The 16,459-nt window shown below is 37.9% G+C and overlaps 1 protein-coding gene across 1 annotated transcript in view; it reads left to right on the top strand.

The window, feature by feature from the left end:
• The window catches only part of IMPG1 (interphotoreceptor matrix proteoglycan 1), a 55,975-nt gene that overhangs the window by 17,086 nt on the left and 22,430 nt on the right, over positions 1-16,459 (top strand). Inside the window, exons 5-12 of the mRNA XM_064412478.1 lie at positions 2,050-2,117; positions 3,137-3,222; positions 4,207-4,353; positions 5,636-5,694; positions 7,399-7,419; positions 8,811-9,064; positions 10,484-10,560; positions 11,396-11,894. Of these exons, the coding sequence (XP_064268548.1) occupies positions 2,050-2,117; positions 3,137-3,222; positions 4,207-4,353; positions 5,636-5,694; positions 7,399-7,419; positions 8,811-9,064; positions 10,484-10,560; positions 11,396-11,894 (1,211 nt within the window). The remainder of the gene's footprint in view (positions 1-2,049; positions 2,118-3,136; positions 3,223-4,206; positions 4,354-5,635; positions 5,695-7,398; positions 7,420-8,810; positions 9,065-10,483; positions 10,561-11,395; positions 11,895-16,459) is intronic.

The raw sequence follows: 16,459 nt of genomic DNA, 5'->3' as shown, positions 1-16,459 counted from the left end.
AGTCAGCTTAATAAAAATTTAGCTGAGAGGCTACTTTAAATAATAACATGGAAACTCTTTGCCTTCACTTAAGATTTCTCCTGTATTTTTGTAAATCATAACAGTGTTAATTGATGTGATACTTTATTCTGTAAACTCTTTGGGAAAAGTATGCTCCTGGCAATGCTCAGAAGTTGGAGAATAGCAGGATTGGAGCTACCATACTGAACTCTGGTTCCCTGTATATAAATACTACAGTGCAGACAGAAAAATCACTGTCCACAACTTCTGATTTATGTTTTTTTCCTTCAAGTTTTCTCTGTTTTTCAAGAGATTTTCAGGCACATAATCTTTTCCATTCATAGGTTACCCTGTCTCCTGATCACAGAGGCCTTCTGTGTCTTAATTCATTCTGACAAGGGAGATCTGACATATTTTTAGTGATGCAGGGCCTAATTGAACTCCCCTGGAAGTCCAAAGGGAGGCCTTTTCATTCATCCTGGTGCAAGCAGCAGCAGCAAGGCATTAAGTGAAGCGACTGATCTCAGAGTTCTTAGGTTCTCTGTGAACAGCACTGTTTTCCCTAGACACAATACTGAAGGTGAATTTAATTCCATGAAATTTCTTGTATTTTAGCTGGAAATACAGACAGCAATGATTATGCATAATTGGACTTCACCTTTACTACAATATTTTGTATCTTCTGTAGATATCATGTAGAGAAATCAGTCTCCAAGTATAGATCCAACACATAACTAGTTAACATTCTGAAAACATTACAAATAATACTTTAGTTCTCACCACACAAGATATCCAGGGGAGGTGGTAAATCAGTTGTCATTCATTCATGTTCTTTATTTATGTTATCAAGCATTTATGTTGTTCCTGTAGCTCAGGACACCTTTTCTGTCTGTGCTTCAAGCTTTATGCTGTCTCAGTTAACACCACACTACACATTTGCAGTGCCCTTATTTCTTTCATTCATACCAGTTTTCACAAATACTCCATCTGTATGCACTGTAAAATTTGAGGAATTATACTTTACTCCCCAATTTCAGGAGAGAAAATTCTCAAAATATTCTTTAGAAGATTCTTATCTAAGAACCTAAATTTTCCCAAAAGGTACACATTAATAACAATTTGGTTTTAAGGCTATAGAACAATTTCTATTCCAAGTAAAAGACTCTTTAATATATTTATTTATTTGTAAATGTACTTAGAGATGGATACTACTGCTGTTTTTCAAGCAAGCTAACAGTAGCTATTAAAAATGTGTTCATCACCATGTGACTGTAAAACTCAAACCAGAAAATAATTATCAACAAAACCAAACCAAATTCTGTGATACATCATACCCACCATATTCTTATTTGAGTTTTTAGCTGTCCTCCTTGGGGACCATAGTAGGCATTAACCTGTGATTATTACATCCAGAAGCAAACACTAACATTCCTACATCTCAAAATAATCTGGATTCAGGAATCTGAGTTGATGCTATAATTATTTGGAAGCATCCTTATGGTATTATAATGCAGGCTGACAACTGAAAAATAAGTCCACACACTATTTTCTCACACCACACCATATGAAACACACCTGGAACCTGAAATGTCCATTGGCTCTAAAATTAGAAGAATCCCAAAGCCCTCACTGAGCTACCTTGATAGGATGAGAAATAGCAAAGAAGACAAAGGCTGATTTAGGTGATGTATGAGAAGCCTTGCTTCCATTTTAGACAGTGGTCACAACCCTTCAATGACTTCCAAGAGTAAAAAAAAAACCAGACACAGTGCACTGATTTAATCTCTGTGATCCCATCCCTCTGGAGGCATTCATAAAATCTGTCACAAAACCTCATGAGCGGATTCATGACAGGATTGGTAGACCTTATGGTGGTCCACTGCCTGTTAAATCAGGTCACAAAATGTTCTATTAGAGATAACTTCTCTCATTCTTCGCTTATTATAGGGATAATTTCTATATGTTTTTGGTTTTTTACAGTTTTGGTAATGTACCATTGCTGGTACAATATGCAGATAATTAAATCACTCATTTCTATTTGATTGATAGGAAAGATGAAATATCAGCAGAGAAAACAGGAGGCAAAAAGTTGGAAGACATTCCCTCCATTTCTACAGGTAAAATTAAATCTTCATCTGTGTCTGCCTGTTAAATAAAATTGCTAAGGCAAATGATTCTTAGGTCTTAGAAGGCTATAATTTAATTAATGTTGTAGAATGCTTCTACAACAGTTCAGTGGAGTGAAAATGTTTAAGCAAAATAATATTTGAGAAGAATTTTTTTATCTCTTTACAACATATTTGCTACTCAAATGTTGCATTCAGTTTGTCTTCAAATGTATTTGTTTACCTAGTTTCAAACTTGGATAATACAGCATTAATTTTTCTTCACTTAAAAATACCATGTAGAATGTCAACTGCTGCATTTTGTTAACCAAAATAAGCAAGCAAGGAAAATAAAAACTGACAAGCAAGAAAGTCAGAGTGGTGCCAAGACAATGAATTGATCCAATTATTACAATTAGGTCTGTTGTGTACTTCAATTCTTTAAAATAATGTTAGCAATTCACACAGTTATAAAAATCTGTAAATATGATCATTTTGGTTCAAGGAGAAACCATCCTGAACATATAGTCTTATGAAATATAAAAGAATCTTATTGGGAAGGACTTCCAGCATGGTAATTTGGCCTCTAGGTGGAAAACTCTGTCAACATCTCTTGTTACCTTAAATTGAGCCCTAAAGATAAGTGGCTGTTATAGGGACAAGATCCCAATTGGCAAAATTAAGCCTAGACACGTGGTGATACATGATGTGGCATGACAGGAAATGACCAAATATTATTAACTCACACAATTTCATTGATGCATAATCAAATAAGTGCTATTTTTGCCTTCAGTCTCACACATGCCACTCTACTATGGTTTGACCTGGAAGAAAGGTTGTCTATTATACAAAATTTAGCAGCTTTACCCATTCCCTAAGTCATGGCCACCTTCCACTGTCACAGGCTTGTGCTCAAGCACACCTCCTGAGGGAAAGCTGCTCCAGTGAGCTGATCCCTGACCAACACACAAAGGGGAAGACTTTTGATGTGCAAACCGTTCTTTCCTGACTTTTCTTTCTTTCTCCCCCAGGCTCTCCTGGCACATCCCCCTCTCCATATGCACCTAATGGCACATTGCTCAATGAAATTTTCAATGACACAAAGACTCCTGTGAAGGTAAGAGCAGCCTGTGTTCCTACCTACTTTTTCACTCATCTTTTCCTTTTGAGCTCAGCTAACAGGAAAGAGGGAGAAACCTTATAAACAGTGCTTAAAAAGAAGGGCTTCCCTCTGTTTCAGCTAGCTCTGTTTATTAGCATCTGTTAAATAATGGAGTAGTGCATGATGCTTTTTGAGTATATAGTAGAAAGTACAAAAGCATGGCAACCAGCTTTTAGGCAGTTTTCATTCTTTTAAGGAACGTTGCCTATTTTGCACCATTTGTAATGTTGCCCTTCATTAAATAATGCCAAAAAAGAATACCTGCTGGGCTTTCCATGACACAAGAAGTAGGACTGGGCCTTCCTTACCCTTTTCTGCCCAGCCAGCTGTCAGAGGGTTCTCCACTGCTGCCTCCTCAGAGCAGCCATGCAGCAGGGAGGGCAGTGGGGACTGCCCCTCTGCACACTAACAGCACCTGCTGGAAGAGACACCTCTGAGAAAAGGGAGGGATGCTGGAAGAGGCTGTTGTTTTCCCTGTCCTGGCTTCTGTGGTCTCAGCACAGACATGTGGCCTCACAGTGGAGGGAAGAGCTGCAAACACTATTGGGAAACAGCAAATAAAACACGACAGCTTTTAATAGCAGCAAAGTCAACTGCATAAAAAAGGTGTATCATGGGTAGGGATAATTCCATTTGATTATCGGCAAAAAATCAAATGCAAACCTATGAACATGAAACAGCTCTGTGACTTTATGATGATGGAACTAAGACTTGGTAACAGTCTTAGTGCAAGAAAGTAATAGAAACATGTTTGCAAAGACAGAAGAATTAAGCCAATAGATATACCTAGGAGCTTTCACCTTTTGTGGAATGTAGTTCATAAAGTTATTTTGGGGATGGGCTTAAACAGGAACATTTCTACCTATTAAATACTGAATTTTGGTGGGGGGAAATATCTCTTAGCTTTATTTCTTCTCTTTTTGTCCTTGCCTTTTCCAGGAGCTGGGAACAAATGCAGTCCCTGAACTGCCTGTGGAGCAAATGGTGGAATTCAGTGTGACTCTCACTGATCAGGAGTACACAGCTGAACTTAGTGACCCCAACTCCCCAGAGTACCAACAACTAGCTGCCAAATTTCAGCTACAGGTAGGGATGCTTCATGAATGGAAAAAATGTTGTCTCTGTACCTTGGCTGAGGTTCATACTATGAAATTATCTTCACCACAAAATAGGATTAGAATCTACTGCTCTCACTTTAAACAGGTCATTCCTGTTTTCTCAAAACCTTCGCATTTCCTTCATGTGTAGTATCAGCTTAGCCCCTCATTTAAGCCATCTATTCAGCCAGCAAGCTAACAAGCCAACATCTTTGACATCAGTAGAAGCCTCAGATAATGGATGAACAGAATAACTTTAGGAATTTTGTTCAGACTTAATCAGGAATTCATGGGCAGCACTTTGTCATAATTTAATTTCTACAATAAACCTAATGAGAAATGTAATATAAACGTTAAAAGTAATTAGCTACTGTTGTCTGAACTATTCTTCAAAGGACATACACTCATTGTGCATTACCGTGGTTTATGTAAGGATTGGAACATCTGTCGTATTTTCATACAGTTAATAATATTAACTGAATGTTCAGCTATCAGTTTAACTGATAGCAGTTAATGATTTGAGGTTCCCAAAAGGTTTTCTTAGTAAAATTAACTAAAGCCTCTCATTAGTTTCATGAGCATTCCTTAGTGGAAGCTATTTCTCTTTCCTGGTTCAGTTCCAGATATGTGTAGAAAAATGGTAAAGGATGCATTGGCAGAGCTGGCAAAAACATGGTTTCTCTTTAGATTTTCAGTATTACCCTCAGACAGAAGTGCCTGCAGACATTGTGTAGTACACATGTAATGCCTCTTCTATTCAGAACCATGTAATTGTACTATGTTAACATTAGAATTAAAACTGTATTGTTATTCTGTTTGTACAAGACAGTCAAAACTGTTTAATTTCTAAAAGATTTGTCAGATAATCTAAACCCATCTGCAGTTGCCTAACATTTCTAAATAATTAACAATTTACAGGTGACTTGAATCACAAAATTGTTCATTAACTAAACTACTGAAAATGAAAAAAAAATTGATTCATGTTGTTTTACCTGCCATGTTATGAAATAGATGATCACTTGTTTGCATAATTACATTACTAAGAAAAGCAATATTTTGTACTTCTTTTTGCCTATTAACAGATAATACAATAAGTATAAGCAAAGCAAATATTGTATTTGAGCTGAGCAATTATGATACCCAAAAGAGCCCAGTCAAGACTGTTTCCTAAAGCTCTTTCTGAAATATGAAAAAATATTGTCTAGGTAGTCACCTTGTGGTTGCCTTTTAGTTACAGATCTTATGCTGAATTTTTTTATGGTTTTCTATAGATGAAAAAAATATTTGAGAAACTTCCAGGATTCAAAGAAATCCGCGTGTTAGGATTCAAGTAAGTAAAAAAGTGGGGCTCTCTTTTTTGTTGGCTCCTAGGGTTCTCCTCTTCCTTCTCATCCTCAAAAAGGAAGGGACTTGTAGAACAGTAGGATGTGTATTGCTGTAAAGAGAAAGCAATTTTATGGGAATATCATAGGGACAATATGACAGGAATTGCAAACACATCCCAAGTGAGACTATGAGGTTTTGGAGTAGCAAGAGTAGCTTTGATTCCGCTGAAGCTTGAAGGACACAATAAATTCCTTGAATTGTTTTTCAACAACCCTCTATTAAGAACTTTCTTAAATGACAAGATAGAGTTAGTAGCACGATTATTTAGGTGAAACTTTTTGGTTGCCCTTCATAAGTCCCAGTGAAGGTGCCTTGGCAAGAGAGGGTTGCAGGAGGATATGTGTTCACACATATAAAACTTTTTCAGTAGTTCTTTCTCAGGCCTTTCAAATAATTTTAAAAGTTTCACTTTTTCAGTAAATTTGTGTTCTGTCTTGCCATTTGTTTTAGTTTTAGCTTCCTTGTGTATTTACTACTAACACAACTTCTTGTGTACTTTTTCAGAGAATAGAGAGTCTATAGGGGAGGGGGAAGACATTGCATAAAAAATCAAATGAAAAACAAATAATAATAGTAAGAAACTGCAAAAAGGAAAGAGAGCAGGGGGAAAAAGACAAATTTATGCGGTCTTATAGCACAGCATCAGGAACACTCAGTACTTCTAGCAATATTTAATACATGTTAAAGAACACTCACTGCAATGCAATTTTAGACAAGAACATCCTTCTTCCTAGCATTTCTCTCTGCAAAAATTGCCTGGGAAAAGGAGGAGAGCAAAATAGTCGGAAAATTAGTTCCTTGTATTTTTATATTGAAATTAATAAAACAAAAAGCTGCCTACTGCAGTACAAGCAGAGAAAATCGGTAGTAGCATCTCACAGTTACAGCTTGCAGTACCTAACCTCATTTAGTTATGACTCCAGGAGGTCTGGAATCCATTTTGGTTACATATCTTGGACTTAGCTCGTATGAAAGAACATTCACCAGTGTGGAAAAATGATATTGATTTCCATTATCCAGTAATTTAGTCAGCTTTGGCAGTCACAGATTAGCAAAGAGGGGTATTGCTGTCCATTCTCCCTTGGCCATAGTACTACATATTTTAGCAGCATCTCCCACAAGGCGATGAAGACAACATCATAGGTATTCTGGAGAACTCACCAGGGAAAATAACTGGGCATTATGTGTAAAAGGTCAACATAGGCATGTCTTCCAGAGGTAATTAATGGTTCAAGTCACCCCTGTGACTACAGTCTGAGTAGACATCATGGGTAGTAACCATGATCATGGAAAGTACTGCCACAAGTGCCCATTGCCACCACAGAGATTAGCAGTGACAGGGCTCAAACTGCACCATTTGACCATGGAAATAGGAAGGCTGATATTTCAGACTGCCATGGTAAAGTAAAATTCCTGTTTCCCCACACAAACCACAGTGATTCCCATTGTTTGGAAGGGGAAAAGTGAACTGATGGAGAGTAGACTGACATTTTCACACAGAGATAAAAATTATAGATGACAGATAGAAAATAAATTGTGAAAAGATGGTTGTGATGTGTGTGACAATGATTTACCAGTAAACATGAATCCTTGTTTTTCTTTCTTTTGCATTCCTTTCTCACATTGTTTATTCTGCAATGAAATGAAGACAGAAGAAGGAGAAAGATGGGTAATCTGTCATTCATAATTTTCTAGAATAATTATAATTATGATTGTTAATAATTTTATTATGTACATAGATAAATCACAAAATATCTTTATCTTGATGTGACAAAGTGAATTGGTTGTGTTCCGCCTAGGCACAAAATCTGTGCTATAAAGTGTCAGGGACAACTTTAACTTTAATCTGAATGTTTCATGTAATCAAATTTTGTCAGGATGTCTCTGAAGAAAAGAAAATGTTTGACCTAAGAAAATATACATTTATATGACTAAAGATTTAAACCAGCTGTATACTGAAAGTGAAAAATAAATAGGAAAACTTTATATTCAAATTTTCATTTTTGATCTGCTGTTTCCTAGCTGTATTCCCATGTACACAATATTTCCAATAAGTATGTGGTATTTGATTTGTTATCTCCATTATCAAGCCAGATAGAATAGCAAAGAGACCAGTTACTAGCTTGATAAAATGCAGGGAGATTTTCACTGGTAATACAAACAGCTACAGAGTCTATTGTTGTTGCTGCTTAAAAGTGCTACTGGGGAATAATTTGTCTAGCAGTTTCCCAGAATTTATCTTTTGCTCATGCTTTAAAAGGAAGAATTTTCTAATGAGTTTCCTGAATTCTTGCGATGTCATATAAATGCAAATATATAGCACACACTAGATAAAAGTGAAATTCTTCTCTCTATTGTTATTTGACATTGTAAAAAAAAAAGTAACATAGTGGAAGAGAAAGGTTTACAATATACTCACTATTTTTCATTTAATTAGGTGAATTTAACATGTATAAAAATGATGTACTAAAAATGGTGAGTATTTGAGACTTCTGTTAAGCATGAATGTCTAGGGAGAAGCCATACACACCCATTTGGGCTCTGAAAAGCTAACTCCCACTGTGAAAAAGTGATTCGCTTGCCACATTAGCTTCCTGTTCTTTGAAAAAGAGCTAAAAAATTGTCTCTTGTGATAAGACTTTTGCTTATCTGCAGTTTTATGAACTATCTAATCCCTTTTCATAGGTTCCTGAATAATTAATGTGTGATTATGGGTTCTAATAACCCCAGTGTGCCTTTATAGCTGTTTGAATCAGTAGTCAAGGACTTCAGACTATATTACCAGTTCTACAGATTTCTGAGTAGTCAGATTAAATCAGATTATGTTAAAAGTTTTTTTTCAATTATCTTCATTGTGGGAATTTTTATTAAAAGTTATGCGTGGGAAAAAAGTTAGGTGAAGGAAAAGTAATTTGAAGGTGACAGTCTCATTAGAAAGAAGTAAATTTGCATTACCCTAACAGAATACATTATGGTTGCAGATTTGTTTGTGTGGAAAATCATTTCTCAGCCAGTGACTGATTTTGCTGCTCTGGGCATTTTTACTTTTCCCCCTTGCAGATCCAGCAGCACAGTAGCACGATACGTGGTGAACTTCGAGAGAGATGGCTCAGAAACCAAAGGCACAGCAGATGACATCTCCACTATTGGATCTAATAAGGTTGAAAGCGAAAAAATACCAATTTCTCCAGTTGAAGAGAGGGAAATATCAGCAACCAAACTGACAGTGACAGACCTTCAGCAGCTGGTTGCCACTGCACTCCATGAAGACCAGTCCCTGCCAGTGGACCTTGGAACACTTCAGTTTACTGATGGTAGGTAAAGCAGGTGCCAGGTGCCAGGCCTGAATCTTGCCCTCCCATACTGATGCAATTTCAGTAAGGTGTTCTTTGCTTCTCTAACAGATTATTTTCATCTGACATAGTCCATTCTCCTTGGTGTTGAAATAAGATAAGTTTTATAGTAAAATGTGTCTTGATACAGCCTAACTTGCAACAATATTAGACTTTTTTTCTTGGTTTTTTTTGGTTTTTTTGCACACTAAGATCATTAAGAGGAGAAATATAAAATAAATACTATGAGTATTCACTGTATCATTTCAACTTCTAGTGTGGACATTTTCCTTTATTTAAAAAGAAAAAAAAAGTGAAATATGCCTCTAACATCAGATTAGCTTTCTGAAAGCTGTCTTGGTTGTAAGCAAGCCGTCTAACCTTTCAGCAGCATCAGAGAGATTGACACCTTAAACAGCATTTGATCCAAAGATAAAATCAGTAAAGATGTGTTTCACTCACACTCTGAAACACAGAAGGAGTGTAAAAGACAAGCTGGGTGTGAAAACCTCCAGCAGAAGTTGAAGGTCTGCACCCTGTTCATTAATCCAGCTACTAAATATCCCTTCCTAGTTCATCAATGATTTTTGCAAAGCTAGCAAACTACTTTTGGAGAGATGTGTTTAAAAGGGGGAAAAATAATTTAAAATATTTTTATATGCATATAAACAACTGAAACAACCTCAAAACCCATACTGAATTTTAGCTACAGTGTTTCATTTGCGAACAGCAGCATTTTCTTGCTAAAAAAAATTTATCCAGTTGAACTAATACTTCCTGTAAGAATAAAGTGTCATATTTTAACGTAGATAAAAAGTTCCTAGAAAAAATTTACATAGAACACTTCAATAATAAATATTTTAATCAACTTTCTCCCAGTAGTTAATTCTGATAACCAATTTTAGAAAAACAGTTTGCATGCAAGTACTTCTAAGATCTGCTCTGAGAGGTGAAAGGAGCAACTTGAGCACTAAAGCCAAAACACCAACATTAACAACGGTGTGGACTCAGGGTAAAACTGGAATGACTTGAGGCTTAATGAACACAATATAATGAGTCATTGTAGTCCATGTGGATTTAACTGAGGGGTTCACACTTCGGGTGATTTTAAGCATTCCTCCATGGTTCAGCTCTCTGCAGACCTATCCCATTTATGCTAAATAAAGCACATGAAGAATGGTGCATATAAAGACTGGTTTTCTTCATAATTGCCTTTTTGAATGGGTATTGAAGTAAAGATGCTTTTTTTGTCTTTAGATGGATTTTTAAAAACAATTTTTTGATGGAGAACATTTTAGTACTTTTTTTAATTGAATTTATGTGTTTTGATAGTTTTCAATGTGCTGGTGCTGAAGTATTCTGTGCTATCTCTCTTTCTAATATTTATGATTTTCTTTGCAGAAACTATTATATCACCTAGTGATTTAGACAATGATATCCAAGGCGTGGTCACTATTCCTCTGGCAGGCCCTGAATTGGTAGGTTAATAACGTTTTTGGTGTTTATTTATTTCTCCATGGGAAAAGAAATTAAAAAGTATTAAGTGGTAGACAAACATACAAAAAGTTTCTTGTGCTGGAATTATATGTGCCTTTGTACATTCTGTAAGAATGAATGTTGTGTTGTTTTACTGCAACAGCGATACTATTTAGAGCATTTACAGGTGAATATTACTGTTTGATTATGTTTTCCAGTTTTAATTACAAAGCAAACAGCATCTCATCATTTCAGTTCAGTCATCTTAATGACAGAAAGAGGGCAGTTTACAGGGCTAGTTAAGGTCATCTTTCTTCCACCACTTTTAAAATTACAGGAACCGTGATCAGGACCAGATGCACATGACAAACATTTTACACATCCCATGACTTTGTAGCAGCCTTCCTGTATCTGAAGGGGCCTGCAGGGAAGCTGGAGAGGTACTCTGTCAGACAGATCCTGTCAGGATCTGTAGTAACAGGACAAGGAAAATGGGCTCAAACTGGAAGATGGGAAATTTAAGTCAGCTATGCAGTAGTGTGAGGATGGTGAGACATTGGAACAGGGTGCCTGTGGAGGTTAAGGTTGTCCCAGCCCTGGCAGTGTTCCAGGACAGGTTGGATGTGGCATTGAGCAACATGGTCTAGTGGAAGATGTCACTTACCATGACACAGGGAGTTGTGACTAGATGAGCTCTAAGGTCCCTTCCAACCCAACCCTTCATATAATTCCTTCTTGATTTAGCTATTTTCTAGCTCATGTGGCTAAAGGTTATTGCCTTGTTAGCACTGAAACTCAAACATAATAATGAAAGCTACTTTTTTGAAACTTTTTTAGGAGGAACTCCCACTAGGTTATCCCAGTCCAGCAACAGTGGACCAAAGAGGAGATGTATTTGTTGAATTTACAACTGAAAGCCCTGCTCTAAGTGAAGAAATCAGCATCCCTGAAGAATTTAATAATTTTATTACATCTGAACCTGATTTTCCTACCAAACCTTCCAGAGAACCATTTCAGGACAGATACCCATACACCCAAGTTATTGCTACCTACCGCCCAAGTTTCACAGTGCCTTTCAGTGCCCTGGGTAGCACCAGCAGCCCTCCAGAGTCAGAGGATTCCTACTTGCCTCCCCCAGCAGACGACTCTGCTGGCAAGGACTTACCCACGGCTGGCAGTGAGTCTCCGGTGGTGCCGGCCACCGCCGGCAGCTCCACCACACCTGCTCTCCTGCCCGCCGGAGACGCGGAGCGGGGAGCTGAAGGGAAGCAAGAACTGACTGACATAGCAGAGCCTCCTTTCAAGGAATTGGACCAAGACAGCCTGTCTGGACAAGGTAAGACACAAGAGATTTTTGTGTAAGAGAGAGTAGGAGAGGTGCAGCTGTTGTGACACATGCAGTCACGTGTCAGAGCAGCAAGCAATCCTTTCCATTGTGACAGAAAATTCTCCTTTCACAACCAAAGGTGAAAAATGTACATTTGCTCTTCAGCATAATCGTAACGCACATCTGTTCAAGGTTGTCAAACCCAACAACAAATGCCAAAGGATAAGGAACACTTAGTACAGAGTATTATGGTAAAATTTCAAAAAGACATGTCAGAAAAAAAAAAAAAAAGAAGTTCTAGATTAACATAAAAATATTTGGTACTTAGAACATGGAAAGTAAATTACTTTGGGCTCTACTGACAATTGTGGATGATAGCAGCAAGAGTAGCATGACATAATTCTTCCAAGCAAAGAGTACCATGGCTCAGAAAAGCTTACATATCTACTGGTCTGATTAATGTGAAAATTTTTTTAAATTTCTGTTTTCTCTCTGTGTTTATTCCATTTTATCCATGCAGTAGTCATGCAGGCACCCATTTACATGAGGAAAAATATAAAATTAAAATAATATATATACATAAAAGGAAAAGGCTGGATAATGCAGCCTTTCAAATGAAAAATACATGATAGACACATTTCCCACAGCTGACCCTGCAAACTAAAGAAAGTTCAGACAAAGATAGTGGGGTCAGCTTTAGGGCACAGGCAATTTAACCTTTCCCCCAGAACAGCAAAATATCTGTAAGGTTACTGCTTCAATCACCTCCACCAGCAGCTACAAATCCATACAAGCCACTGTGTGCAGGTAACTGAATTATGCAGGACAGGACCCTCCACTGGCAAAGCAGGAATAGCCATGATTAGGAGGAGCTGCCCTCCATCTGTCCCAGCTCTTGTCTGCTCCTTCTCCAATCCTGCTCCCTGGCCTGGCCTTACCATCTCAGTGTTAGGTCAGCAAACTTGAATTTTATTTACACTTCAAAGCCTGTGCTTCCCGTGTAAGATGCAAGAGATCACTACAGGCACAAGGGAGGAATTATTCTTGGATGAATATTCATATGTGCTTTGTCTCAGATTTTTGACTGACTCTCTCAAAAGAAGAGCAGAGGGCAAGTAAGCACATCATGGGAGTCAGCAGGATTTTTTGTTGTCCCCACATAATCTCTAAGCAATACTAAAAAATCTGCAGAGGAAAACAAACAAAAGGCAAATTCAGGGCACAATTGCAACAACATGCATTAGCTTGCACAACAACACTCAACACTCTGGATGTCTAAGAATGTCATGCTCAAAGCCTGTAGGTTTGCTCCCTGCTGCAGGAAAGTTCCCTGTTCTACTCTGTCCCAGCTCAACCAGCTCCCTCCTTGCCCATACCTTGGCCTTTCATGTCTCTCCAAAAGTACTCTTGAAGTGAGAAGAGTGAACCCTTCTCCTCCTTTCAAGATGTTCTTCCTTATCCAGCACATCCAAAGCCAGCAGGAAGGGACCTTCATCCCTGCTGCCTGCCACATCCTCTAAGGCAAACAGAGAGTGTTTGCAGAGCTGACTGGAAACACTCCCTGCATGGTGATAACATCCTTCACAATCCTTCACAATGGGCTGCCTGGCAGAAGCGTGGGATGGGGAATGTTCATTCATTGCACAGCCTGTAGGATTGTTCTTCTGGATCAAGCAAATCACTACATCAGTGTTTTAGAGGATGTAAAAGGGGCCAGTTGGGAGCACACAACCCCACTTGGGAGCACGCAGCCATCAGCTCCTGACTGGGAAGAGCACAGCACATTTCATGGTCATGTTGTTGCATGGTAGCTAATGCGCTGAATATAAACATCCCATTCTATAATCTTGCCTTTATACACAGATTTTGGAAATGAGAGAAAAACAAATATTTTATGATTAGAAGAGTGACTTAAAGTTTAGAAAAAATCACTTCTTACAAGAATCAGTTGTCAAATATTCCTGAAAATAATGTTTATGATGAAAAGTCTTACATACAACTATTTTCAAATGCATGCTGAGAAGTCTTGTAGTGCTACTGATAAAAGCATAGCATACCATCAAATAACACTCATTATAACTGTGGAAAAGTGTTACATTTGCTGGGAAAGCAAAGTCATGCATTTTTCATTCTATTCACTCATTGCATTAGGGACTTGATGTCATAAAAACTGCATAAAGTCACGTGTCTATTTCCCAATTTCTTAAGCATCTCTTGCCTGTGAGCTCCAAATGACTGAAGGGAAGAAGCAGAGGATCTTTAAATCACTTGCACTGACCCCTTAAGAAATTGTTTGCTGCATATTTAGGTTAGAACCTGTCAAGCTGCAAAATAGAACAAAAGCTAGAGATGTAAATAAAAGCCTACCCCAAAATAAGGCATCCTATCTTGTTGAACAAAAGTTATGTCTGAAACAAGCATCAGAGTATAAGAATTCCATCATTATTTCTGCAGCTGAGTAGCAGAAGAAAAAAATAATTGTTCCCTGTCTAAAAAGTAGGGATGCTGTGTTAGCAATGACTCAAAGCTGCAGCTATTATATTTTCTTAAAAGCTTATAGTACACAAGGCATACTGCATGCCTAACAGTCAGGAGAGCTGTTGAAAACCTGTTTACTGAGTTTTAAAATATATACTCTTTACTCCTTAAAACTTTTTCCCTTTTTAAAGCCTTTTTCAATTCTGGCAGAGTCCTGTGTGTACAGTATTTCCTGTAGTCTTTTATTTCTTGATATATTGTGTATTTCATGGGAACTGATGGAATTCAATCTGGAAATTCAGGTTTTATTAAAGTCAGCAGTGTTAGTACTATTAATTTTAATATGGCAAGCACAACCTACCTGGTACAGAATATTTCACACTTTGTTCCTGGCTGCATTTCATAGCTGCTTTTCTTAAAGTAGCATTAAAGAAGAAAAAAAAAAAATCTTTAAAATGTTTTTTGTGTGAAATGGCAGGAACTACTCAGACAGTGCTGTATAAGGTTGGGCAGAGGATTAGGGTCTAAACAGTTGTCTGAAATTCTACTGTATTCATTTTCAGCCATTTGCCCTCCCTACTGTCCAGAAGATGGAGCACATTTTCTTCATCATATGTTTAGAAATATAAATTCACTCTTCTTTACCATGAAAGGGAAAATTGGCTACAAAAAATAACATAGTCTGAGGGTCTTTTAGGTATCAGCTCTGTTTCAGAGATGGGTTTTATTGCATTGGCTGTCACATGTGTGCGCTGTGGGCTGGACATCACTACAGACTCCTGAATATTGAATGTCTATATCCTACACCACCTACTTTAATGGTGCCTGCCTGAGGTCACCAAGCAAGTAATAAAAATAATTTCTTTCATAGCTCCCAAAAAGATCATCAGCCTCAGCCTCAGACACATAAATACAGGCAAAGTTCTGTATACAACACCTAGAGAAGGAGAGCAGAAATATGTCCTTTGAAGCCATGGAAGAATGAGATTTGTCAGGCATGAGCAGGCAGTGGGAGGGATGAGGCAGGAGCAGGTGTGGGCCCCTGTCAGCCAGTGCTGTGGTGGTGCAGTTCTGCCCAGCGAAGCTGTCTGTGGGCAGCCAGCACCAGGCCAGTGGGGATTGCAGCACTGTGCTGGCCACATGGTGATGGCACCTGCTCCACCCCTTGCATCAGTCCAGAAACAGCAGGAAGATGCCAGGCTGTCCTTAAAGTGTTCTGAAAGCCTATTTCAACATCTGACACCTCAGAAAGGTTTTCTTTGCTGTAGCACCTTTAAAATGCCGTCTATTTTCCATTTACAGCCAGTGCAAAAAAAAAAAGGGGTTTCCCCCTATTGTCTGAGATGATATCTGATCATTTTTCTCTAGCATTCATCTTTCTTCATATTTTCTCCAGCATTCTTCTTTCTTCTTCATATTTCCTCCTTCTGCAGTTAAAGGTCATTAACATTTCTTCTGTACAGTTGAATTTCTTCTCTTTGCCATCCTCCTGCGACTGTCTAAAACAGCATGACAATCCAAAAGGGAAGCAATTTATGTAATGTATTAGGCAGATGTTATTTCAAAAACCAAGAGAATTTCAGCAGTAAAACAAACTAGATATTTGGCTTCCTAAAGAGTAAGAAGAAATATAATTTTAATTTGTTTTAATTGTAGCCACTAACAAATTGTACAGTCCAGGCAAATGTTTATCCCAAAATCCTGGCCGTCATGGAGGAGGCATTATTTCTGGAGAAGTTATTGCAAAACAAAACAAAGCTGCAGTAAAATCCTTCAGCTACTCAGATGTACTGCATCTCAGCTTGAGAAGCCTGGGTCATCCTCAGGCTTTCAAGAAGGACTCTGGGAGACAAAGACTCTGCAGGTTTTATTGCAGGGTTTTTTTCTGTGAGAAGAAACCACTGATAAGGAGTACACAATGGTCACATCTCTGTATGTGTAACTGATAAAAGCCTCCTTAATTATTGCCATAATTAATCTCATGTTCACACAAACCTCTGTGAGTTGTCCCCATTAATGTTATCCTGCTACCCAGCAGTTAATTACATGGCACAGTCTTATTTCCAAGTAATCACTAGGAAAAAAATCTCAGGGTT

Source organism: Passer domesticus, chromosome 3, assembly GCF_036417665.1.
Source record: "Passer domesticus isolate bPasDom1 chromosome 3, bPasDom1.hap1, whole genome shotgun sequence".
NCBI lineage: Eukaryota > Metazoa > Chordata > Aves > Passeriformes > Passeridae > Passer > Passer domesticus.
The sequence above is the reverse complement of the archived record's forward strand: the minus strand, read 5'-3'. Positions and strand labels throughout refer to the sequence as shown.